This window comes from Anabrus simplex, chromosome 3 (genome assembly GCF_040414725.1).
Source record: "Anabrus simplex isolate iqAnaSimp1 chromosome 3, ASM4041472v1, whole genome shotgun sequence".
NCBI classification, from domain to species: Eukaryota; Metazoa; Arthropoda; class Insecta; order Orthoptera; family Tettigoniidae; genus Anabrus; species Anabrus simplex.
Genome location: NC_090267.1, coordinates 487052806 through 487079224, shown reverse-complemented (window position 1 = coordinate 487079224; position 26419 = coordinate 487052806). Strand labels below are relative to the sequence as shown.

The 26419-nt window shown below is 37.0% G+C and overlaps 1 protein-coding gene across 3 annotated transcripts in view; it reads right to left on the bottom strand.

Annotated features, from left to right (window-relative positions):
* Positions 1-1589: 1589 nt before the first annotated feature.
* Positions 1590-26419, bottom strand: part of SdhD (succinate dehydrogenase, subunit D) — a 41009-nt gene continuing 16179 nt past the window's right edge. For 2 of the 3 annotated variants that reach the window (XM_067143624.2, XM_067143623.2), the window contains exon 2: positions 1590-3903. In XM_067143624.2, the coding sequence (XP_066999725.2) occupies positions 3323-3874 (552 nt within the window). In that variant the 5' untranslated portion in view covers positions 3875-3903 and the 3' untranslated portion in view covers positions 1590-3322. Of the gene's footprint in view, positions 3904-23157; positions 23179-26419 lie in introns of those variants that run through there. The other variant, XM_067143626.2, reaches the window with a different exon arrangement.

The following is a 26419-nucleotide window of genomic DNA, read 5'->3' as shown; positions in this document are numbered from 1 at the left end:
AACAGTTTAAGATACTGACATTCTGTTTTAACTTTTGTTAATGGTATTAAGGGGTTCATAGTTGAACATGCAGTACTGACAAAATGTATTGGCTCACGTTTTTCATATGAGAACGTTATTTCAGGCAATAACTGCCAATGATATACTATCAAGTTTACAGTCGTAGGCACTGGTGCGTCGCACAGCTTGTACCACAGGAGGATCGGTCTCGAGAGTCTCGAGCGAGAGCGTTGCCCATCACTATGGCAAGCGCTTGTACACCACACCTGGGAAACTGGAGGTGGAAAATGATGATTATGATCATATTTCTTTGACATTTTGGTCAAAAAATAATTGAGACATACAACCAAGAAGCCCTACTATGAGACGTTCCCTCTCAAGACGAGCACTGACGCAAGTCCTACCCCAGGTAGATGTCTATGGTAGTGGCATTCAAAGTGTGGTAAGCATACCATTAGGGGTAAGCTGGGGGTCGTCTCAAGGGCAAAGAGTTAAACCAGCTCATTTTCAATAAAATCTTGTTTTGATTTAGTGTTTTTGTCTATCATTACACAGAGCCCCCTTTTCGAACTATTCAGTCTACAATATGTGTCGGTTTGTACCTCGCATTGACTAGGTATATAAAAATGCTTCTTTATGCTGCACTGCTCTTTTTAATTTTTTTTGGTTCCAAAATCCACTCATTCACTTCAATTTTCTTTTTAACAGTGTAAATAGCACAATGGTAATTGTTGTATTAATAATTTATACCCGTGTATACATCGCTGCTAGGCAATGAAAATCTCGTAATTACACTCACACGAAAACAATGTTTCTCTACCTGTTTTGTGGAGCCTTGGGGGAAGGGAACAGAAAACTCCAATGATCCAATAATTGGGCTATCATTAACCAATGAAAATGCCAGGAACAGTTCTCCAGCCATTGCTTACCGCTCAGTATTGGCTTCTTCTGTGAACTTTACTCCGAAGGGGTTACGGGGTTTCCTTTGTCCAGCGATGATATATACACAATACATTATTGTTATTGGGGAACATGGTGGTGTAGTGGTGTGGTTGCTTGCCAGTCGTCACAGCAACCATGGTTTGATTTCTGGTGTTGGTGGCCACAACTCTTTCATGCTTCATAGCATGCAGAGTTCCTAAGCAAGTGGGATAATCTGCAGGTGGATGATGATTATAGTTAATATTATTTCATTTATTTCTGGTATAATAGCAATATACTCATACGTCGGAGGTACAAAAGTAAAACAATTGGATTTTGGGGGTACGCCAATGAAAAAGTTTGAATACCACTGGTCTATGTCATTGCTTCTTACTACTACTACTACTACCACCACCACCACCTACTTTTGCTGGAAGAGATCATGCCGCTATTTCACTGGCCACAAGGTCTACTGTATAGAGACCTTTGTCTGCCACCCTGCCCCGTAATACAACCATGATGTGCAAGTGTCAAACATATCTTACCTCTATACTTTACTCAATTTCTGTAACTGTGTACTGGCACGAGAATATAGGTGCTGCTAGTAAATGAATTTGAAGGAGGGGAGGGGAAACTTCAAAGAAAAAATTAAAATATGTATGCCTACATTCTGTTTACATACCTTTATTTTCAGATACCAAATGAGATTTAAACTTAAAAATGTACAAATGAAATAAACATGGGAACTATGGCTGTATATACAAAATTATGTTGAAAAGAAACTCAGAAAATTAGTTCAAAATACATTTATACATGTACAGTTCTCCAAAGACAAAATGTTGCAATTGAAATTCCAAACTTTTAGAATATTTACAGTAGGAAAGTTTAAATCAGACATTTAAGTCACTGAAACTGTAACACATCAATGTATAGTACAAATCATATACAATAATTAATTATCCACCCCCAGAATACATGAACTGTATTATAGGAGATATCTACACTCTTACATGAACTTCAATTGCTGCCTCCTAATTGAAAGAAATATTTGAATAATGTTAAGAAGCAACCACAAAAATATTCCTTCAACATGTTAAATAAATACAGAGTTATTTTAAAAGGAGATCTTACAGTGAGCAGAGCATATAATATTGCACATTTATTTGTCATAATACCTTTGGATATTCCAGTCATTCAATACCTAATGCAAAGAAAAAGGTAATGCTACGCAACATGTGTACACACTTAAAGAAACAAACACCAACAGAACTACTAAAATAACATGAGGGCAATGAGATAGTTGCCAGGTAAGTTCTACAACGGCAGTATGTCAGAGACTCTCCTTATATAGTTACTCTTTAAATTATAATAAAGATAACTGCTGTGTTCTGTCACTGACAACAAAGCAATTATATACTATTCAGAACTCTGTCATGTGTTTAGTATGACAACAGATTCAAATTACAGCATCTCAGTAATCCTAACTAATTGGTGCTGTAATCTGTATGGATTCAGAATGTCTGGATTATCCTGAAAAAACTGTATACACAGTACAGCTTAAATAATAATATTAAAGTACAGTCATATGATTGACTCCTTTCCTTATATTGCAAGTAGGACTTTAATTGTTTACCTCTATCACATATTCTGTTCGGATTATTCAAAATTTTGGGTCTGAAGGATTCAGATTGAAGGAGTTCTACTGCACAAAGTTCGAAGTTGCATCTTAACCAGGTACAGAACTCTGATTTTCCAATCAGATGTATCATTAGTTAAGATCCCACCATAACCACTCACATTAAGTCCACACAGAACCAAACTTTCAGGCACTTAACATTTGCACACACCGGACCCAAAATATATCTTTCAACACAACTTTATGTTACTGAAATAATTATTAAAATATCTGAATTATATAACTGAACACACTGAAATATAAATGGCAAGTATCTTCCTGAATTCTATTTCCCACATGTGTAGACATGTCACCAGCATTCACAAGTTCCTGAGAAAATATACAAATTTCAGTTGCCAACATGCATTAGTTGGCAGAATTATCACAATCATTGATTATAATTATGATCTGGTAAGTAAAGTCTTCTGGCGTGCACCTTCAAACTTAAATTGAAGGTAAAATAAGAGTGTTCACAACAAAATAGTGACATTCTGCTTGTAATGTATACAGTGGAGGATCTGTTCAAAGATTCCGATTTGTTTAGTTCTCCTTAGCTAATGAGTTTTTGGAAATATCCATAACACTTTGAATAATAAACAATATTACCAAAATTTCAGTTATACTGTACTCCTCCAATAACTTATTTACAACATAATCTACAATGTAAAATCTACTATTTCTTGCAATAAAGTTAGTTTTTACATCTGATCTTTCCTGCAAAACCTGTTACAGCCTCCACAGAAGTCTCAGAGTATTTACAATACCACAACCATCAAAAATTAGGTAGAACAGACCCACCAAAGTCACAATTGATAAGGCATAAACAAGACCATGAGCAATTTTAGGGATTACTGGTCCAAACAAAATAGGCCTCACATAATCTACCACAATAGCTTCAATGCCCCAATGAGTATGCATTACTAAAGAAACTGCCATAATGCACTCCAGGGGCTGGGATGGTGCCACTAATGCGGCTGGCACAATACCAAGCAAGGCAAGTGCAACTATGCGTTCAGCACTCCAGAGTTTGGAATGATTTTCATGTGCTTTAGACTGCAGTTTAGAACTTACAGAGAAGTCCATTTTTTGTAATAAAGGCAAAGCTACAACATTCTGTTTCCACACAAATTTTTGATGATCATTAAGAGGCTTGTAGTTAAATACTGGACTGCCAAGAGCTGGAGAGGTCCTCAGTAAGTGCCCAGTAGAAATAAACCTTCTTGTGCCATCTCGTAAAGATGAAGGGATACTCCTCAGGAAACAATTCAAAGCCATCATTCAGCTGATGAAGGTTTTCTCCAATAAACCTAGAAATGAAATTAAAGTCATCACTAATCTTATTAAACTGAAACTGATCAATTCTCTATCTCTGACACAATCATCAGAGATTTTAAGGTCAGCAATGACAAAGTTAGAAACTATTGATCCTATCACTTAAAAAAAAAAGTTTACGGCTGATTGCAATCAATTTTATAAACATACCTTCTAAATTTAAATACATTTTCTGAGTTATAAAATATTTAATCAAACTAATTACTGGATTACTAAAAAAAAGTTTTGTAAGCATCAATTTTCATTCTATTCCATAGATTTATCATCCATGTCAGTTTTATAACTGGCAAACGAGGGATATACCGTTAGTGATGGGCAGGCTGAGACGAGGTCTTGAGATTTCTCAAGACTAGCGCAGGTACTATTTCTCGCGAGAAATTTCGAGAGATCTCGAGAGCACTGTCCCCGCACTGTGAGGCGAGCAACGTGTCGTAGGCCTACAGGTAGTCGGAGCTGAATATTGTTTGTGCTGAGTATGTGAATAGCCAACCATGGGCCTTCTCAATTTCTTAACACCTTGAGTGCCACGTGAGACCAACGTTGACTCACAGAGCTTAATGCCATTCGGGCCGCGTGAGTCCGCCGTGGACTCGCGCACAATCTCAAAGTCTCAGGCCCTGTGATGCCATACTGTCATCACACTTGACATGTAAACGTATGTTAAATGAAAGTAGGTGGCCAGTACGTCACAAATCTATTATTGGCCTGTCCATTTGCGAGTCCGATGTGGCACCACGTAGCCTGTACGTCACTGTAATATATCAACCAAAATAAATTATGATGACATTATTGTTTTCTGATCGTGTCACGTGTACAAATAACAAAATATAGTACTGTATAGTGTACTCATTGTTCATTGTCTCATATCGGGGTCTATAGACAAATTGAAAACATAGGACAAAAAAAATTACATGAACTTTCTAGAAAAAATATTTGTAACTTTGTCTCATTCGTAATCACACCTCAAAATTGGTACACTTTTTGCATATGAATTTAAAGTATAATAAATGAGACTTTCTGAAGAAATATGATTCAAACTGTGTTTTACAATCACAATCACACTACAAATCTGTGCACTTTGAAGAAACAGTCCAAACAGAAGAAATTTTCACAGGTTGGTCATTTGAACTTAGACTGTAGAGTCTTCCTCATGGCATATTGCCTTCTTGATTCCCGATGGATCTCTTCATAACAATTACTGCATCTCCGTCTTCCCTGCCGGCCTACATCCTCCAGTCGGTGGGGTAATACCTGTTTCTTTGGTACCTGTGAGGGAATGTGAAAATTTTTGATACTGGTACCTGTTAACTATTCAACAATGTCCTCTTTGAACTGGGTAACAGATATACTCTCATTCCCAAGTTGATTGGAAATATAGATGGCATTTACTATACTTGTGCCGATCAATATCTCTATAGCTATTTTTTGTACCATTTTACTCCATCTCAGGGAAGTACTATAGCTCTTTTTATGATCTGATAAATCAATGTACGGTTTGTATTTGTTATACTAACACTCCATGGTTTTTGCTCTTCACCATCCCTCCTCTGAATAGTGATCATCTCACCAGTGTGTTTAGTTGTCAAAATTAAGATGTCTCTTTTATCATGCCACTTCTGAACAACCACATCAGTGTTACTTTCACGGGCTCTTGTCTTTCCTCTTGCTAACTTCCTTTTAGTAACATCGGTTGGATTATACTTCTGATTAGATTTCAATGTTCCAAAGAGATGAGTTTTATTCTTTAGTAGTTCATGAGCTAATAAGACAGACGTATACCAGTGTGTCAGGAAGGTGAGAACTGTGCTAGGATACGTGGTGACACATTGGTCTCAAATAAGAATTAAATAAAAACTTTTCCACCTGATCGATACTTTTATTATTTAACCTTAGGCTAAATTATGTCATTAAAAAAAACTGCAGTACATGTTTCAATTGCTTGGCAATCATCATCAGCTGCTTATCTTATAGCTTAGGCAAAAGAATATAAAAACATCTGATAATTAAAATTTAGGTAAAGAACACTTAATGGTGAGGGAGTGTGGGGGGTATGTTAAAATTAGATGTACAAATTAAAAAACCATTTCTAAACTAAAAACTTCCTTCTATGGCACTATATTCATTCTTCATTAGTTTCAGCTGTGTTTCACTCAATGCACAGTTCACTTGTCTTGATTATGTTGTCCTTCATTTTTCTAGATCATTCTTATTGTCCACTAGAAGAATTTATGCTAACTATGGTCGAATTTGTTCAGTATTTCACTTAGACTGATAGTTTGAAGTACGACCTGTAACCGGCAGGAAAGATATACAGTAGAGTCTCGATTATCCGACTTAAACGGGACCTGGAGTACGTCGGATCACCGAAAATGTCGGATAATACGGAATAACTTTGAAAATGAACTAAAACAAACAGGAAGACTATACTGTATTACGTACTATGTTTTACGGGACTCTATTTATTGACTTATTAATTCAATTGTACAGTAGATGCAGTACTCTTTTCTTACTACGCCTGTAACCAGGTGCAGACGTCTTGGCTTGGGCTGCAAGAGTTTTCATGTCAGCATTTTGAAATTTAGCCCAGTCTCAACACAATTAAAAATCTGATCACCGGTTAATCCTTCAGCAAGAATTATTTCTTGAAATTGTCTTTTAAATTTCACAACCTCATCGGATTTAGCTGACAGTTTTTCTCCACAGATATTAAGCTGCCCAATATCGTACCGTTTTTTTCCACCGATCAAGCCACCCAGCACTGGCAGCAAAATTAGGGTCCCTTTAGTAAACTCCTTCTGGATATACACCGCCATTTCTTGCAGAATGGGGCCAGATATTGACAAGCCCTTTTCCTGGTCTTTAGTGAACCAAAGAAACAGTGCTTCCCTTACTTTTTCGTACTCACATTTTTAATTGTTTTTTTCTAATTTTCAGTGCATCACTTGTTGCTCTCGTAGAGCACCACTTTTCAATTTATTCCCTTGTATGTTTCCAGTTTCCCACTGTAACACGTCCAACACCATAATCTGAAGCCATTTTTTGGAGTTTCCCCTTTGTCCAGTCTCTTTAACCCACTCTATTGTCTTCCACAGAAACAATCACTTTCTTACGTTTACTCGCCATACTCACAGAGGATATGAAAACTACTGTATAACATCCGCACCCAACCAATACTACATTGAACAATCCTACCGCATGACTGCCAGTGCTTGTCCCACAGTCGCACCCTCCACACCCCGTGTCCCAGAATTGCATCCACCTAAAGTTCAAGTAAGACTTCCAGTGTCGGATAACACGGAGTGTCGGATAAGCGAAGGTCGGTTGAGCGAGACTCTACTGTAATTATTAATTAAAAAGATTTTTGTTTAAGATTCTGTTATCCAAAGGAATTGTACGTATTTGAAAAGAATTGTAAAGGCCGAAACTTACCCCTATTTAATTGTTCGTTGTGTAAATTTGTTCTAAATCTTTTAAAGATTGGCACATTTGGTGTGACCTGAAACCGGCAGAAGAACGTGTTGGTTATTTAAGATAATCTGGAAACATGTTACTTGCACGGAGTTATTATGCCGTAAAGAAACTATTTTAAACTTACCCCTGTCCACTTTACTCTGGTTACGGAGTTTACTTGTTTATTTCCTTCTCTGTCTTCGACCTAGTGTAACAGCTGTGTGACAGGTGCGTTTTACTGGCTTGGTTTGGAGGGGGAAGGGGAAGTGAGAGTGTGTTGTCATTTGTTGTCGAGTTAAGGGGAATGGTTTCTATTTGTGACGTAGCTGCTTTGTGATAGGTTCCTGCTTTCACTGGGCGTGTTCGATTGCTTTCTAATACTTCCATGTATCTTAAAATATGTTCAAATAAGGGGTTTCTTTGTTCGTTTGTTTCATTAAAATGTTTATCCTTAGTAACATTTTGTCCGGAAATATGTGTATATTTTCAAAACTATTCATTAGTCTTCCCTTACTTAGTCTTTTGATAATTACGAGATCCTGGTTGATGCTTGTAAATTTGTGTCCTGTCAATAGTTTTGAAAGTATACACATATTTCTGGGCAAAATGTTAAATAAGGATAAAAATTTAAATGAAACAAACAAACAAATAAAGAAACCCCTTATTTGAACATATTTTAAGATACATGGAAGTATTAGAAACCAATCGAACACGCCCACTGAAAGCAGGATCCTATCACAAAGCAACTACGTCACAAATAGAAACCACTCCCCTTAACTCGACAACAAATGACAACACACTCTCACTTCCCCTTCCCCCTCCAAACCAAGCCAGTAAAACGCACCTGTTACACAGCTATTACACTAGGTCAAAGACGGTAGAGAAGGAAATAAACAAGTAAACTCCGTAACCAGAATAAATTGGACAGGGGTAAGTTTAAAAACAGTTTCTTTATGGCATAATAACTCCGTGCAAGTACCATGTTTCCAAATTATCTTAAATAACCAACACCTTCTGCCGGTTTCAGGTCACACCAAATGTGCCAATCTTTTAAAGATTTAGAACAAATTTACACAACGAACAATTAAATAGGGGTAAGTTTCGGCCTTTACAATTCTTTTCAAATACGTACAATTCATTTGGATAACAGAATCTTAAACAAAAATCTTTTTAATTAATAATTATATCTTTCCTGCCGGTTACAGGTCGTACTTCAAACTATCCGTCTAAGTGAAATACTGAACAAATTCGACCATAGTTAGCATAAATTCTTCTAGCGAACAATAAGAATGATCTAGAAAAATGAAGGACAACATAATCAAGACAAGTGAACTGTGCATTGAGTGAAACACAGCTGAAACTAATGAAGAACGAATATAGTGCCATAGAAGGAAGTTTAGAAAGTTTTTAGTTTAGAAATAGTTTTTTAATTTGTACATCTAATTTTAACATCGCCCTCCCCCCACCCTCACTAACCATTAAGTGTTCTTTACCAAAATTTTAATTATCAAATGTTTTTATATTCTTTCGCCTAAGCTATAAGATAAGCAGCTGATGATGATTGCCAAGCAATTGAAACATGTACTGCAGTTTTTTTTAATGACATAATTTAGCCTAAGGTTAAATAATAAAAGTATCGATCAGGTGGAAAAGTTTTTATTTAATTTTTATTTGATTACAATATCGATACGGAATGAAGTGGATAGTATGTAATACATTGGTCTCACGCGGCCACTGACACTACCTTCCAGCTGTATAGCTCTATAGTAAAAAAAAGAAAGAATGGCCTGCATGGAAATTTTTTTTACTGCATATGTGGCACTTAAGGTGTTAAATACGTGCCAACAAGTGACTAGGGCGTTCATTTCTACCAAGGTCTATTTTGACTCAGTATAACATAATTTTAATGTATACCGTACGCATTCTGGCATTCTGCACTGGTAGGTACACGTACCTGGATACCAGAGGAGTGCATTATTCGAACGCGAAACGATGCAAGATGCGCCTTGCTGCATATGTAACCACCGTTACGCATGAGTGGAATGTGTGATCTAAAATGCTCCAGTTTGCTCCAATTCTTTCGACAGTTAGGTACATCGTTATCAGACCCCACATGCAATAACATATGACCACTGCTTGTGTTTACTGATATTTTGGTGACGAAGGAAATAATTCCTTACAATGTTATAGAGTATTTGCGTCATAATTAGGTACTTCGATGTATGACGGTGCAATGTGAAATTGTGTCTAGTTGTACGCGACAACTTGAAGACGATGTCCGAAATCCAACATAAGTCATAGATGTCTGTTATTTTGAAGGGATGTCACATAGCACAGCCCGTTGCTTATTCAAAAGTAAAATACGTCGGCAGAAATACTTCTGGGATGATCCGACACATAAAAACACATAATATAAAGAAGAACGGTCACAGAACACCCCCGACCCGGTTTGAATCACAAGAAACTACCCGACCGAAAACGATTGTGAGGCATCCAGGTAAGTTTATATCCTAATAACAATTATTAACAAATTATACAGGTTATTCGCTAAGAAGTCCACCCGACATAACTCGTGAACAGTTAAGTTACTGGCATTCTGAATTCACTTTCGTTAATGGTATTAAAGAGCTCATAGTTCAACATGCAGTGCTTTCCTAGGCTTTTGACAAAATTTATCGTCACACAGGTTTTCATATGAGAACTGATGGTGATAACTATCAAGTCTACACTCGTAGTTACTGGGACGTCGCACAGCTCGCAGCACACGAGAATCAGTCTCGAGAGCGTTGCCCATCACCCATGCTGAAAGAATTGGAGTAAAGTCAGGCATTTTAGATTACACGTTCCACTCATGTGTAACGGGGGTTGCATATGTAGCAATATACATCTTCGTCGTCTCAGGTTCGAATAATGCACGCCTCTAGTATCCAAGTAGGTGTACATCCTATCTACAGTTATTCACAAATAAGCATGATTATTCAGCTAATATGTCCACCCCAAATACGTCGTGAACCGTTTAGGATACTGACATTCTGTTTTCACTTCCGTTATTGGTATTAAGGGGTTCATAGTTGAACATGCAGTACTTTTCCAGGCTTTTCACAACGTGCATTGGCTCACAAGTTTTCATATTATATTGGTACCGTAGTTACTGGTACGTCGCCCAGCTTGTATTACAGGAGGATCGGTCTCCAGATTCTCGCGAGAGTCTTGAGATCTGCGATGTCAGTCTCGAGATTCTCGAGTGGGAGCGTTGCCCATCACTATATACCATGGATGGTACACATGGGGAAGATATAAATAATGTACAAGCAGTCAAGAAAATACAAGGATACTAGTGCATTTGGCTTGCAGGTGCCATTTTGACTTTGAAGTGTTTTGATGTATCTTTTCCCTTTCCACGTAGGATAGCAACTTTTTATACAAATCAAAGCATACCCTTGCGAGCAACTGACATGTAGGCTTCCCATACCAACTTCCGTTATTTGTATATTGATGAAAAATTGTACAAACTTTCAACCTCAAAGCATGACTCAAGGAACGTTTTGAAGGAAACAGATCATAAATTAATTTTGTTTTCAGAAAGATGCAAACAAACATTTGTATATACTGTAATATGCCTCGTTTGAAACTGCCCAGACCCACAGATAGGTCCTTTTGTTACACTTTTCACTCTGTTATTTGTGATAAACAGCCATGGCAACCCAACACTAGATGAGCTAATAACAGATACAAATAAATATTTTTAAAATCAATAAATCTACCACATTACATATGTCAGCGTGACCTTGCATAGCAACGTACACATTTAAAAATGGATCAAGCATGAAACTATGAAATTTCTTCTCTATGTAAATTAAACAGGCTATATTATATAGGAAATAGTTGTTAGACCTGCAAATTGTTGTCTAATGAACAATATTAACCATGGATGGAAAAAAATACAAAATATTTCACTCCCATTTAATCCACCCTTCAAACCTCTTAGAATGTTCCATTCTTCCACCTGAGGTTGAATACTGATTAGAATGATACTGTGCTGAACTACCCAATTAATTTGTTCAGCACTGCTGTACAAATGAAACATTCAAGTTATCAGAATTTCATCTCATATAACTTATTACTTTGGAGTAAGTAAAATACCAACAACAGTTCTAGTGTATTTTATTGATTAACTGAAAGAAGCACAGTTTCATATAAAGTAAGAAAATCGTTTGTGTGTGGAACTTCGTATAAAGTAAGGAAATTCATTAAACCATTAATAGAGGAAACTAAATCCATAAGAAAACATTCCATTACTACAGAAATTGTTGCATATTTTTTATTAACGGAGAGAAGCATATTTTCATATTAAGGTAAAAAATAGCCTACATAATGATATTCCAAACAATGGACAATAATAAACAACTTCAGTCAGATAACGTTCCCGACTTTAAAATATTTGAGAGATACATCCCACAGTGCTGATCGTTTTAAAACTGATGGAATCGATTCTTGTGTTCCAAAAGAGGATGGTGAGATTGGGACAACACGCTTTTAGCTGAGCAGCAAGAAACAAACTGATCTGACTTGAAGCAGTGTTGGGCAGTAAGCGTGTGAGCAGTAGAGGTGACTCTGCTCTCTGGCCATGCCCATGTTCAACCGCTGGTTTAATTCTAACATATGAATAATAACACAGTAAAGGTTTCCACCTATTCAATACTAATATGTATTTAAAATATTGTAAATACTAATATGTATTTAAAATATTCAATACTAATATGTATTTAAAATATTGTAAATACTAATATGTATTTAAAATATTGTAAATACATATTAGTATTGAATAGGTGGAAACCTTTACTGTGTTATTATTCATATGTTATTCTCAGTTCAATACGGACCAACAACATGAAATTCATAACCCTTGGTGGTTTAATTCTACGCGCTCAACTGCTCAGGACCGCTTGTTAATGCTTGCTGCTTCAAAACTCTTTCTGCATGGCCTTACCCTTAATGGAGAAAGCCTATCACATGAGGGTTTCTCACTCCTTAAGAGGAAGAGGAGTCTCAGTATACACCGACCAACCCGAAACCAATTTTTGGGTGAATAATTGCATAGAATTGCCTTCGGAGTGGATAAACACCCTTAAAATTGCCGTCCAATATCTTGGGGGTTTGAGTATTCCCTGGAAGGTACATAAGCACAATCTGCTGCAATCATCCTGACTGTGGTGAGACAAACCTTCGCATATCTGCTTGGTATGTGTCCCAAAGAAACACTGCATCATAATAACCACCATCAATGGTTAGATCAGCTCTGTCTTCAGCAATAAGAGAAATGAAGTGGCTAGTTTATAAGGAAACATTGTACATCTTCAGTGGGGTCTTTTAGAAGAGCCAACATCATTGCAATTCATCCAAAAAGCACACTGCTTTAGTATTAGATCCAACCATGTTTTCAATAAACATTGAGCAGGTGATGGAAGTTCACTCAGAAAAGGAAGACATTTATGAACCTTATAACCCATACTTAAGCAAACATTACAACATCTGAATTAAAATTACCCAGTTTAAGAATTATTGGGTAGCAAGGGAGGTATTTCAAAATACACCAGGAATATTTTAAAAGGATTAAGTATCCCCCAGAATATACACTCATGTTCATAAAAACCAGAACATCTTGAAAGACTAAAGATAGGAAGTTCATATTCACAGGACACATGCAATAATATGTTCTGAAGAAATGATCAGCATTTGAACAATGTTGGCCCTTCAGGTTCAAAGTCCACATCGATATCTCGGCGCACAACCACCGACAGGTAAAATGTGCCCACGGCTCTCGTCACTTTAAACCGAAAGTAATGTATCAGTGTGACTTGAACAGACATGCAGAATGCCTCGATGATGTATGCGAGAACCATACCATCAAATGAGTGAGTTTGAAAGAGGGCACATTATTGGCATGAGAGAACGTGATGCATCCATCCAGGAAATAGCTGCTCGTGTGGGACGAAGTGTGTCGGCAGTGCAACAGGTGTGTACAGAATAGTTCACAAAAGGCCATAGAACACGACGAGTTGGGTTTGGTCACACCACCCAGACCACCCCACAAGAAGATCGACATCTCATCCGAACAGCATTGCAGGACAGATCTGCGACCCCCTCGGCTCTGGCGCAACAGTGGAACAGTGTAACACATCATACATCATCAGAAGTGACAGTCCGTCGCCGTTTATTGCGGTCTGGGTTACCGCGCGTCATCCACTTCTCCACCTACCTTTGACTAATGTGCAAAAACATGCCTAGACTGCAATGGTGTATGGAACATCGTCACTGAGGACAAGAATAGCAGCAGATAGTGTTTTTGGATGAATCCATGTTCTGTTTGTTTGAAAATGATAGCCGCATTTTGGTTCGCCACAGACAGGGGGAGAGGCATCATACCGACTGCATTTGCACAAGACATACAGCGCCAACTCAATTCCTTATGGTGTGGGGTGCTATTGGGTACAAACACAAATCACAGTTGGTGCGTGTTCAGGGCACTGTGACCAGTTTGACCCACATGAATGACATCCTGGGACCCGTAGCCATACCCTTTCTGCACGACACCCCAGACACCATATTTCAGCAGGACAATGCACGACCACATGTTGCTGCACGAACACTTGCCTTCTTGTTGTCACAGAATGTCAGACTGTAGCCCTGGCCCGCCCGATCATCAAACTTGTCGCCAATCGAAAATGTGTGGGATATGGTGAAATGACGGGTGCGGTGCTGTGACCCAATGCCAACCACCAAAGATGAACTGTGGAACCAGGTGACTGCAGCATGGATGATTATACTCCAGGATACCATTCGCGCCTGTACGGGTTGATACCATCACGCATGGAATAAGTTATCAGTTCCCATGGAGAACACAGTGCCTACAAGGCAACAGGACACATCTGAACCTAGGTAACTGAAATGCTAATAGTTTCTGCAGAACATACTAATGAACATGTCCTGTGAATATCAACTTCCTATCTCTAGTCTTTCAAGGTGTTCTATTTTTTTATGAGCATGACTGTACTCGTAATCATTATCAGGGAAAAGTGTCAAGTTGCTGTGTCCCATCTTCCACAGTTTCCTTGCAAATTTACCTCGTGGACTGGAAATCTTGAGTAGATTAATGCCATGGCAAGATCCGCACTGAACTCGAACAATGACCGCTGCTTTTCAGATACTGAAGCAAAGGCGTGCAGAGTAGTTTGCTTAGGTTTCGACTTGCGAATTTCAATGTTCTTTACACGTCTGCTGTACTGGATGTGCAGTTTATACAGTTCCCTTGATGCTTGTCATCGATTGCAATATTTACTACACAGACGGCTCGTCAAAGAATGATGCCATCAGTTTTGATAAAGTGCATACAACTTCTCTTTCTTAACCTTTGGTATGATTTTGTGTTGTGAAAAATACGTTCTGGTCTGGACTGGTAAAACACTAACATGACCGATAAGAGAGTAAAAAGTCAATAGGTTGAACTGATAACCCTTTCACTCCCAAACATTATGACAGGGTACGTGCAAGAAATCCCAGGCCCTTTTCTTGCTTTGTTGTAGTATTTTACTAAAATATGTATATTTCACTTATTTATTGTCCAAATTGAATAGTTTTTGTTTTATTTGTAAATGTATACTCGAAAAAATACTAAATGCAAAAAAATAGTCATGCAAAAAAGATATATAATTTTCCAAAATCTACTGATCAAATCAGAAAGTTTTTTTCTTCACATTTCTTCCAAATTTCAAATACAAAATAATAGCTGGCCTCGAACCATCCATATCACTTAAAAGAACATTTAAAAACGAACAAAACCACTAAATTTCAGAACTACAAACAACACCGTTCATTTCCGTCCAACAACGTAGACAGCTAATGCACAAGGTCAATTGCCTTCTAGATTTCGCTCTCTTCTTTTGGCACTGTATACTATACTAAAGTTTGTTGAAGCGGTTGATATGAATAGAACATTTCTTCCCAATTAATTTCGTGTATGTTATGCATGTATCTGACCCAGGTGTTATAACAGACTGTAAACTAACCTTCTCTGCTCACATTCACTCTATAAAATCCCGTGCTATGCGTACTCTAGGCATTCTTTACAGGGTTACTGAAATTAATGATATTAATGCCTTAAAATTATACTTTGTCTCGTATGTTCTCCCCATTATTGACTTTTGTTCCCCTACTTGGTCCTCATCTACTATCACAAACTAATCTCAACTAAATAGTATTTTTAACTTTTTCACTTTCATTGTTAAGACTCACAATCCTGTTTTTAAGAACAAAACTAAATCTGACATTATGAACTATCTGGGTATACTTGACCCGAGAAGCCGTTTACAGTTCTCTGATCAATGTTACATTCACAAAATAATCGTTGGCTACACCAAATGTAATACTCTTCCGGCGTACTTCCCTATACACGTTCTTCCCCACCCTACATGCAACCGGCGCACTCATCATGTGTCCCATCCGCGCCTAACTTTACAACAACGCTCTATCTTCCACCGTCTCCCTACTCTTGGTAACTCACTACCCGATATTGACATATTCACACCTTTCACATCCTTCAAACAAAAAATTAGCAGATTCCTCTAAGTCCTCCCCAGGTTTTCACTTTCTTCCATCCCTCCACCCTCGACCTTTCTTCTTCCTAATTTCAGTAACCGACACTTGCCAGTTACCTTTGTCATTGTTGTTACATTGTTACTGTTAAAATTGTTAATTTATTGTTGTTACTTAATATTGCTGTTTATACCTTTGTTATCTTTTATACATATTTAAACTAATTATTATTATTATTATTATTATTATTAGTGTAAAATGGCCCTCCATAGCCTGTATCTAATAATTAATTAAATAAAAAAAGTATATTTTCAAAAATTATTTATGAAACTTTTGCACATACTGCCGACGTCCGTATATACGGACCCTGGGAGCGAAAGGGTTAAATACATGCCAGTACTAACTGAACATCGCATAAACTGATGCAGCACCATTGTTTAAATTTTAATTTGATTTCACAGCTGCAGGTTGGCTACTATTGGTGGGATATGAATTACTGATGATTTCCATCAATTATATTTTAATATTTATTTATTGACTATTGTTGACTTCTGAGTAAACACAGTTTGAAATATCTGTTCAAGAAGATGAAAAATTCTGCCTAATATTTTAAAAACACAGATAAAAGTGTGGGGAAAAGGTGCTGAAGCATTAAACAGAAGGAAAAAGGTGGCAAAATGTAGTATTTCACAAAAAGGTGCAACAAAGTTTTTATGCTCAGGAGTACGATTTTTACAGGGTATTAGTACATATTTAGAGGAACATTTCTTGAAATTTTCATAAAAATATCGCTATTTGTTTTGAAGTAATTGAATATTTCGTTTATGATCATTGGAAAGAAAGTTGCTATATTTTGAATACTTACGGAGATCTCGACAGTGCAATCTGGGGATTACATTAAAAAATTTGTTACAGAGAGAGACAGATACCTGTAGAATATTTATAGTTCTAATAGAGCAACAGAATATGTTCCCACTTTCAAAAATCCTCCCTAATAGAACCACAGAAAGAGGCCATAAAACTAACATACCTTGACCCTAGCTGGACAGGAGATCCTTTAAAGCCACCCAAATCGTTTGTGTGTCATGTTATAGTGGTATATTTACACTACAGTGTAACATACAAACGATCTCCGTAGCTTGACGGGTCTCCTGTCCAGCTAGGGTCAAGGAATGTTTGTTTTATGACCTCTTTCTGTGGTTCTATTACGGGGGGAGGGGATTTTTAAAATGGGAACATATTCTGTTGCTCTATTACAATTATAAATATTCTACAGGTATCTGTGTTTCTCCATAACAAATTTTTTTAATGTAATCCCCATACTGCACTGTCGAGATCTCCTCAAGTATTCAAAAGATAGCAACTTTCTTTCCAATGAACATAAACAAAAAATTCAGTTACTTCAAAACAAAGAGATCTATTTTAATGAAAATTTCAGGAAAAGTTCCTCTAAATATGTACTAATTACCTGTAAAAAATCGTACTCTGAGACTAAATATTTAACGACAGGAATCATATTCATGAAATACGCAGTGTCCTTAAACTTTTGGTAGGACCTGTAAGTTTCAAATGTCTCGTCATTGTGCCAGTTGAAGATCCGTTTGCAAACAAAATAGAAGAACACAGATTGCATGTCACCCTGTCCGGTTTTATTCCAGTAAAAAAGTCGTAAACAGGACTCCAGTGCAACATCATTCAAAGTTTACCGTCTTTCGTACGGTATATATTACTAGGCTTCAATAAAAACACTCTTATAAAACAGAACGCATTAAGTTATCCGCAGGTACCGAAGGCCAGTTGCTGGTGCAACGGAACTCACATAACAAAGAGGATAACACGGAACACTCCAGCACATGGCGGCACACTGCCGGTATCGTTAGTCAGCTAGTAGGTGAAGGGCAGTGCATAGTGGCGCTTCTGACGGAACAGCGAGTCACGTCTAGTCTTGTTTCAGAACAACTGATGCTCCGTGTTCCGGAACAGCGGATCATAACTATGCACCGGAACAGTGTGCCGAAACAGGGACATAGTGCCCAACCCTAATCCACAGTACCTTCTGAAAAACATACAGACTTTTAAAATTATTAGAGTAAACATGCTCACTTCTCTTGTATATTTTTTCATGAGGCACCACATTATTAATAAAATCAGCCATTTCCTACTCTCAAAAACAATAAATCAGTACATACTCAAGCCTGAGACAACTAGCAGCCATACTCAAAACAAAGTGACCATATACTCCAATCTGAGAAGGTACTCTCTTTTTATTCATACCATGTGAAAATCTACAGTTAAAATTGAAATAATTGATAAATAGATTCAACCTATTCAATACAAAAGAATAAGAAATGTAGTAAATTACATTCCCATTTAATAATAAGTAGAAATGGTACCGGTTTCGACCCTAGTCCAGGTCATCGTCAGCCGTTTAAAACATGAAAAACAATGCATAGGAAAAGGAAAAGATTAAGTACACTCCGGATCAGTAGAAGAGGCGATATAAATGAACGGGGGTAGACACTGTAAAACTCAGAAGAAGTAAAATGCAAGTCACTCAAAAGAAAACAGTGCGCAATTCTCTGAGCGGCAGCATGGCACACGCAGCGCTAGGTAAAGTCCCACAATGTTTACGAATAGCGGAGAACGGTTAAATGAGCCAGTTTTTAAACACTGTCAGGCACAAAGTCACATCACAATCGAACACATACGAAGATCCATAATCGTGCAGGAGTTGAAGACAAGTAGATCCATTGAAGCAACTTGCCAGCTCCCAGTGATCACCGCGACACATTCAATATCAGGCACTGTGGTTTCAAACGCCAAAGTAAAATGGAGAATAGCTTGAAGATCCAGTAATTTTCCTCGGTCGCGGGAAAGTAAGTATATAGATAAATATAATACAATTCAATATAATTGGATAAGCAATTGTGCTCCTATAGAATACTTAGAACAGTTGACGTGAAAAAACAATTGTGAAGAGAAAAAAATATAGTAAAAAGCGCAATACCGGAAATAAATGAAAACCAATCAATCAATACTGATCTGCATTTAGGGCAGTCGCCCAGGTGGCAGATTCCCTATCTGTTGCTTTCCTAGCCTTTTCCGAAATGATTTCAAAGAAATTGGAAATTTATTGAACATCTCCCTTGGTAAGTTATTCCAATCCCTAACTCCCCTTCCTATAAATGAATATTTGCCCCAGTTTGTCCTCTTGAATTCCAACTTTATCTTCATATCGTGATCTTTCCTACTTTTATAAACGCCATTCAAACCTATTCGTCTACTAATGTCATTCCACGCCATTTCTCCGCTGACAGCTCGGAACATACCACTTAGTCGAGCAGCTCTTCTTCTTTCTCTCAATTCTTCCCAACCCAAACATTGCAACATTTTTGTAACGCTACTCTTTTGTCGGAAATCACCCAGAACAAATCGAGCTGCTTTTCTTTGGATTTTTTCCAGTTCTTGAATCAGGTAATCCTGGTGAGGGTCCCATACACTGGAACCATACTCTAGTTGGGGTCTTACCAGAGACTTATATGCACTCTCCTTTACATCCTTACTACAACCCCTAAACACCCTCATAACCATGTGTAGAGATCGGTACCCTTTATTTACAATCCCATTTATGTGATTACCCCAGTGAAGATCTTTCCTTATATTAACACCTAGATACTTACAATGATCCCCAAAAGGAACTTTCACCCCATCAACGCAGTAATTAAAACTGAGAGGACTTTTCCTATTTGTGAAACTCACAACCTGACTTTTAGCCCCGTTTATCAACATACCATTGCCTGCTGTCCATCTCACAACATTTTCTAGGTCACGTTGCAGTTGCTCACAATCTTGTAACTTATTTATCACTCTATAGAGAATAACATCATCCGCAAAAAGCCTTACCTCCGATTCCACTCCTTTACTCATATCATTTATATATATAAGAAAACATAAAGGTCCGATAACACTGCCCTGAGGAACTCCCCTCTCAACTATTACAGGGTCAGACAAAGCTTCACCTACTCTAACTCTCTGAGATCTATTTTCTAGAAATATAGCAACCTATTCAGTCACTCTTTTGTCTAGTCCAATTGCACTCATTTTTGCCAGTAGTCTCCCATGATCCACCCTATCAAATGCTTTAGACATGTCAATCGCGATACAGTCCATTTGACCTCCAGAATCCAAGATATCTGCTATATCTTGCTGGAATCCTACAAGTTGAGCTTCAGTGGAATAACCTTTCCTAAAACCGAATTGCCTTCTATCGAACGTATATGCACAGTGTGCAATTTTTTAAAACATAAAAAATTCAGGTCTTGATTGAAGTAGTCGAAATCGGCGCAAGGCAGAAGTTGAGTATGAATGAGAAGAACCGAAATGAAGGTGGAATTGATTTTTTTTTATAAAGAAAAGATAGAATAAATTAATAGAGGAAGAGGAATAGTGGAATAAGATAAGAATAAAAGAAACTGAAATTAAGTGGTGTTGAGGAAGGATAAGATAGGGAGATAGATGAGGGAGGGGTAGTTTAGGGTGGGTTAGGAGGGTGGGTTATTGGAGGTAGAAAATGTGGTTAGGAACTTTGTAAGGTATGGAAAATAAATTGGGGTTTTGAATTTTAGAATTTTTGAGAAGAAGAATTAGGAAGTCGAAAAGGATATTGGGTTTATCAGAAATGTCGTTTAAATTGAAATTACGGTTGAAGTATTGATCAAGGTGAATAAAACAATTTTCAGTAGTGTTTAAGAGGGGGCCTTTGTTTATGATTTTAAGTATTTTCATTTGGTGAAACTATGGTTGGAGTCTTGTATGTGTTGTCCTATGGCGGAGAATCTGTTGTATTTAATGGCGTTGATATGTTCGGAGTATCTGATATTGAAGTTGCGGCCAGTTTGTCCGATGTAGGAGCAGTTGCAGTTGTTACATTTGAATCTGTACACTCCAGATTTAGAAAAAGCATTAGATTTATTTAGTGATTTAGAGTTGTATAAAATATCTAAATTTCTATTGTTAGTTCTAAAAGAAATTTTCATGTTGTGTTTTTTAAAAATATTAGTTATTTTATAAGCATTTTGAGTGAAAGTGAAAGTAGAAAAAGCAGTTGGTTTTGTTATGTCTTTAGATAAAGTGGTTTTAGGATGGTGTTTGAATTTGTTGATGATGCGGTTTATGAAGGAGTTGTTAAAGCCATTGAATTTAGCGATGTTACGGATGGTGTTCAATTCATAATTTAAATCTTTTTTTAGACATAGGGGTGTTGAAGGCACGAAAAATTAAGCTGTTATAAGTAGCACGTTTATGTGCTTGAGGGTGCAAAGAATCTTGTCGTATTGTGGTTGCTGTTTGGGTTGGTTTTCTGAATATTTTGTAAGATAAAGAAGAAGGATGTCTAGTGATAGTTAATTCTAGAAAGTTAAGAATTTGGTTGTGTTCTGATTCGAGGGTGAATTGAATGTTAGAGCCTAAGTTGTTGAGATGAATAAGTGTAGAGGCTGCGTTGGTTGATTCATCATTTAAAATTACCAAAGTGTCGTCGACATATCGGGCCCAAAAGAGGATGTTGGAGAAATTATTATTATTATTATTATTATTATTATTATTATTATTGATTTTTGTGTTTTCTAAGAAGTCAAGGTAAATTTCAGCAAGAATGCCTGAAGCTGGTGAGCCCATAGCCAACCCATCTTGTTGATAAATGGTGTTATCAAAGGTAAAATAATTATTATTGAGAACCAATTTTAAAATAGACATGAAGTCTTGAATTTCAAGTTTACGTAGGTTACTGAATTTGTTTAGGTTGTTGTTTATTATGGGGAACCACAATACGACAAGATTCTTCGCATCCTCAAGCACATAAACGTGCTACTTGTAACAGCTTAATTTTTTGTGCCTTCAACACTCCCATGTCTAAAAAAGATTTAAATAATGAATTGAACACCATCCGTAACATCGCTAAATTCAATGGCTTTAACAACTCCTTCATAAACCGCATCATCAACAAATTCAAACACCGTCCTAAAACCACTTTATCTAAAGACATAACAAAACCAACTGCTTTTTCTACTTTCACTTTCACTCAAGATGCTTATAAAATAACTAATATTTTTTAAAAACACAACATGAACATTTCTTTTAGAACTAACAATAAAAATTTAGATATTTTACACAACTCTAAATCACTAAATAAATCTAATGCTTTTTCTAAATCTGGAGTGTACAGATTCAAATGTAACAACTGCAACTCCTCCTACATCGGACAAACTGGCCGCAACTTCAATATCAGATACTCCGAACATATCAACGCCATTCAATACAATAGATTCTCCGCCATAGGACAACATACAAGACTCCAACCATAGTTTCACCAAAATTGAATAAGACATGAAAATACTTAAAATCATAAACAAAGGCCCCCTCTTAAACACTACTGAAAATTGCTTTATTCACCTTGATCAATACGATGACCTGGACTAGGGTCGAAACCAGTATCATTTCTACTTATTATTAAATGGGAATGTAATTTACTACATTTCTTATTCTTTTGTATTGAATAGGTTGAATCTATTTATCAATTATTTCAATTTTAACTGTAATATTCTTCAATACGGAACAACTTAACTTTAACTTTAAATGTGAGAATCTATTCGCAGACTCTCGGAAATGTGAGTATATATTACACCACTTCCATAACATGAGTATATACTCAGGCGAGTGAGTACATCAAGTACTTTATTCTTATGGAGTGGAGTATATGCTCAGAAAAATTGAATACATATACTATGTTCTCATTTTTCATGCCACCCACTGAAGACATTCTGTGTAAACTTATGTGTCAGTTCATTTCTTTAGTGCTAGATGACAATCACATCTTATCTGACATGTCTTAACAGGAATCTGTTGGATTTAGATTACTGATAGAAAATACAAATTATATAATAAATATACCTCATTTCTGTTTTTCTGTATGTTGCCCACAACAACACCGGCAACATAGAGGCCATTCCCTGCTTGACAGATATACAGGGTGTAACAAAAATGTACGGCACAAATTGCAGGACACATTCCTCATACATAGATGAAGAAATATGTTATATGAACATGGGTCCGGAAACGCTTTGTTTCCATGTTACATCTCATTGTCTGCAACTCGTTAATCATGGGAAACACACAAGAACAGAACGTACCAGCATACCACATGCAACTCTTTCTCACAGAAGATGTTAAATATGCCCTCCGTGAGCTTTGATACATGCTAGCCAAGGTCGTACTGATCAATGGAACAGCTGATGTTACCTGTAAACAAGCAATGTCGTAAGTCGCATGGCAACAGGGACATGTAAAACAAAACACTGGCAGTACACCTACAATAATGACACCGTTACCAGACGTGACCAAGAAAGCATGTTTCCCATGATTAATAAGTTGGAGAAAATGAGGTGCAACATCGAAACAAAGTGTTTCCGGACCCATGTTTATATAATTTCTTCATCTACGTGTGAGGAATGTGTCCTGCAATTTGTGCCGTACATTTTTGTACACCCTTTATCAAGTTTATAGACCAGATTTATAACTGTTACAGTCATTGTGAAAATTGGTAGTCAAAATCTTGAAATTGTGGACTGTTTCAAATACCTAGGGAGTGAATTAATGTAGAATCCAAGACTGGACATGGAGATTAGAAAGAGGGTGCAACAGGGAAATTAATTCTTCTAGAGTGTAAGAAAACTTGTCTGGAATAAGAAAGTACCAAGGAAGTGTAAAGAGATAATGTACAAAATGTATTTTGCACCCATACTGATTTATAAGGCTGAGATCTGGACAGTGACAAGTAGGGAGGAGAGTAGAATTCAAGCCAGCAAAGTGAGATACCTAAGAAGTATGATAGGAAATACATCTACCAAAGATGTTAGAAAGGAAGTCTGAATAAGAAACCTAAATGAGAGAATTATTAGGAACAAGCTAAGATGGTTTGGACATGTAAAGAGAATGGAGGAGAAAATACCAAAGCAGATTTTGAATTTCAAAGGAAAGAGAGCAAGAGAAAGACCTAAGGTTAAATGAAAAAAAGAGTGCAAAACGAAGAAACCTGGAGTGGCATGAAATGATGGAAGAAGAATGGTGGAAAGAGAAAGGAAGGTGAATAAGTGCCATAAATTCCCTGATCCAGCATGAACTGGATAACGGAAAATAATAAATTATGTTCCAAGAAATCAGGACCTAATTTTAAAACCAAAATCTTTCCTACAAATTTAAACAGCCAACAAAGTACCATCCTTTCTTTCTTCTTGAAACAATTCTCATTCATCTCAGATTTTTAATAAGACGAAAATGTAATTGACTAAACAGTAAGAAATAACCGAGTCTTAAGATTCAACACAAAATGCATTGTATCAATTATAAAGAACAGAAAACTCATTAACTTCACAATAATGCCAGATATAAAAAGAGAAGTTTTAACAGAACCTGTGCACCAGTTCTGCATATTTATAGTATAGAATAGTTTGTGGTCCTTTATTTATTTTAAAGAAAGTATGTACTTCACACTTAGTTGCTATGCAATGCAATATGAAGGTGTTTTTCCTGTGCTTCCTTACCACTGGGGCTTAAATCTGTACTGGTGTTTCATTTGAAGAGCAGAACAGTTGCCACAGAGAGTTTGAAACTTTCACATGTCCTGGACGCCTGTCCATATGGTGATTTACCTTGCACCTCATGCCATAATGTAGCCAGATCAATGATAGCTAACGCTTTGAGAGGACAACGCTATAATGTCTATGAAAAAGTACACGGTCTCTCTAACAGAGGAAGCAACCAATGCATTGACATTATTTCCTTTGCTTGTTGTTTAGAGGGGCCTAACATCTAGGTCATTGGCACATTATTTCCTTTAAGCCATCTTGTTCTGAAGATTTCATCATTGATCCAACAATAGATTTGAGACCAACAAAAACCAGGCAAAAGAAGTCAATGCAGAAAAAAAGAAGAAATAGTCAGTGTTACCTCCTCTTGTACGCCGACGACCTGAATCCTCTGAATCCTAAGAGAAGTGTCTACGCCTGATGACTGTGATGAATTACAGACTGTTCTTAATTTGTGTGGTGACTGATTTAAGACGTGGAATCTTTCTCCCAATGTTAAGAAGTGCAATACAACCTCCTTTTCATTGCTAAAGCAAGGAATGAACATTGCATATACCATCCAGGGAAATACATTGCAATCGGCTTCTCAGGTAAGACACCTAGGTGTTATAATAGACTGTAAACTAACCTTCTCCGCTCATATTCAGTCTATAAAATCCCATGCTATGCGTATCCTAGGCATTCTTTACAGGTTCACTGAAATTAATGATATTAACGCCGTATGTTCTCCCCATTATTGACTTTTATTCTATATGGTCCTCATCCACTATAACCAACATACCTCAACTAAATAGTATTTTTACCTTTTTCACAGTGGCGGCTTGTGGATATCAGTTTCATAATTCCATAATATATCTCAAGTTCTTCAAACCATGTCATCAAGATACACACTTCAAACACTATACGGTGCAATGCATATGCAATTATTATTATTATTATTATTATGCGTGAATGGTCCCTTTTGGAACACACGAAGCTTTATTTATGATATGCTTTCATCTGTTGACTAAAGATCCTCTTCCTTTCTTACATCTACTTGGTACCTGCTCTTTTTGGTACTTCATTCTCTGGAGTAACTTCCCACGTGTCAATTTTCTTTCTATATATGTTTCGATTTAAAATGTCTTCGAGTTGAATTTGTGTGTTCTTCATGTCCGCTTTTGTTTGTTGTATTATTATTATTATTATTATTATTATTATTATTAACATTTGCCTGTTATTGTCCACGATCGAATTATGTTTACGAATAATTTCACTGTAGTGATCACTTAAAGAAGACACGACATTGACTTTACCAAGCATTTCAAAGTCCATGGTACTATTGATATCACCCCTGTGGTGATCCATTTATCTCCTTTCCTAGAACGGGAGAATAGCAGGCAAGGAATGCAGTAAAAGGTTTCTGAGATATCACTTCCACATATCCGCGCGTTCTTATTATATATATCAGGAGAATGAATTTGTCTTTGGAAAGCCCTATTTTCATTTTCCTTGGTCTCCGGTCTTTTCAACGAGAAGTCTGGTGTCGGCCTACCACACTCCTTCAGTTCGACTTTCTTCTCGATAGAAAGAGAAGAAAACGTTAGTTCTTTAATATGTTTGACGGTAATCATACTGTACGAAGTGCAAACATAACACTACGCCTACATATAAATCACAACCTTTCTCCTAACTTCACCTCGTCACAGTCACCTCACGACATCATTCATCAACACACAGCTAAACATCGCGCTCTCCAGTGAGTATGGCCAACATGAGTTAAGTGCGAGGAGATAGTAGTTACAGTCATTACTCGTTTCGTTAGTTA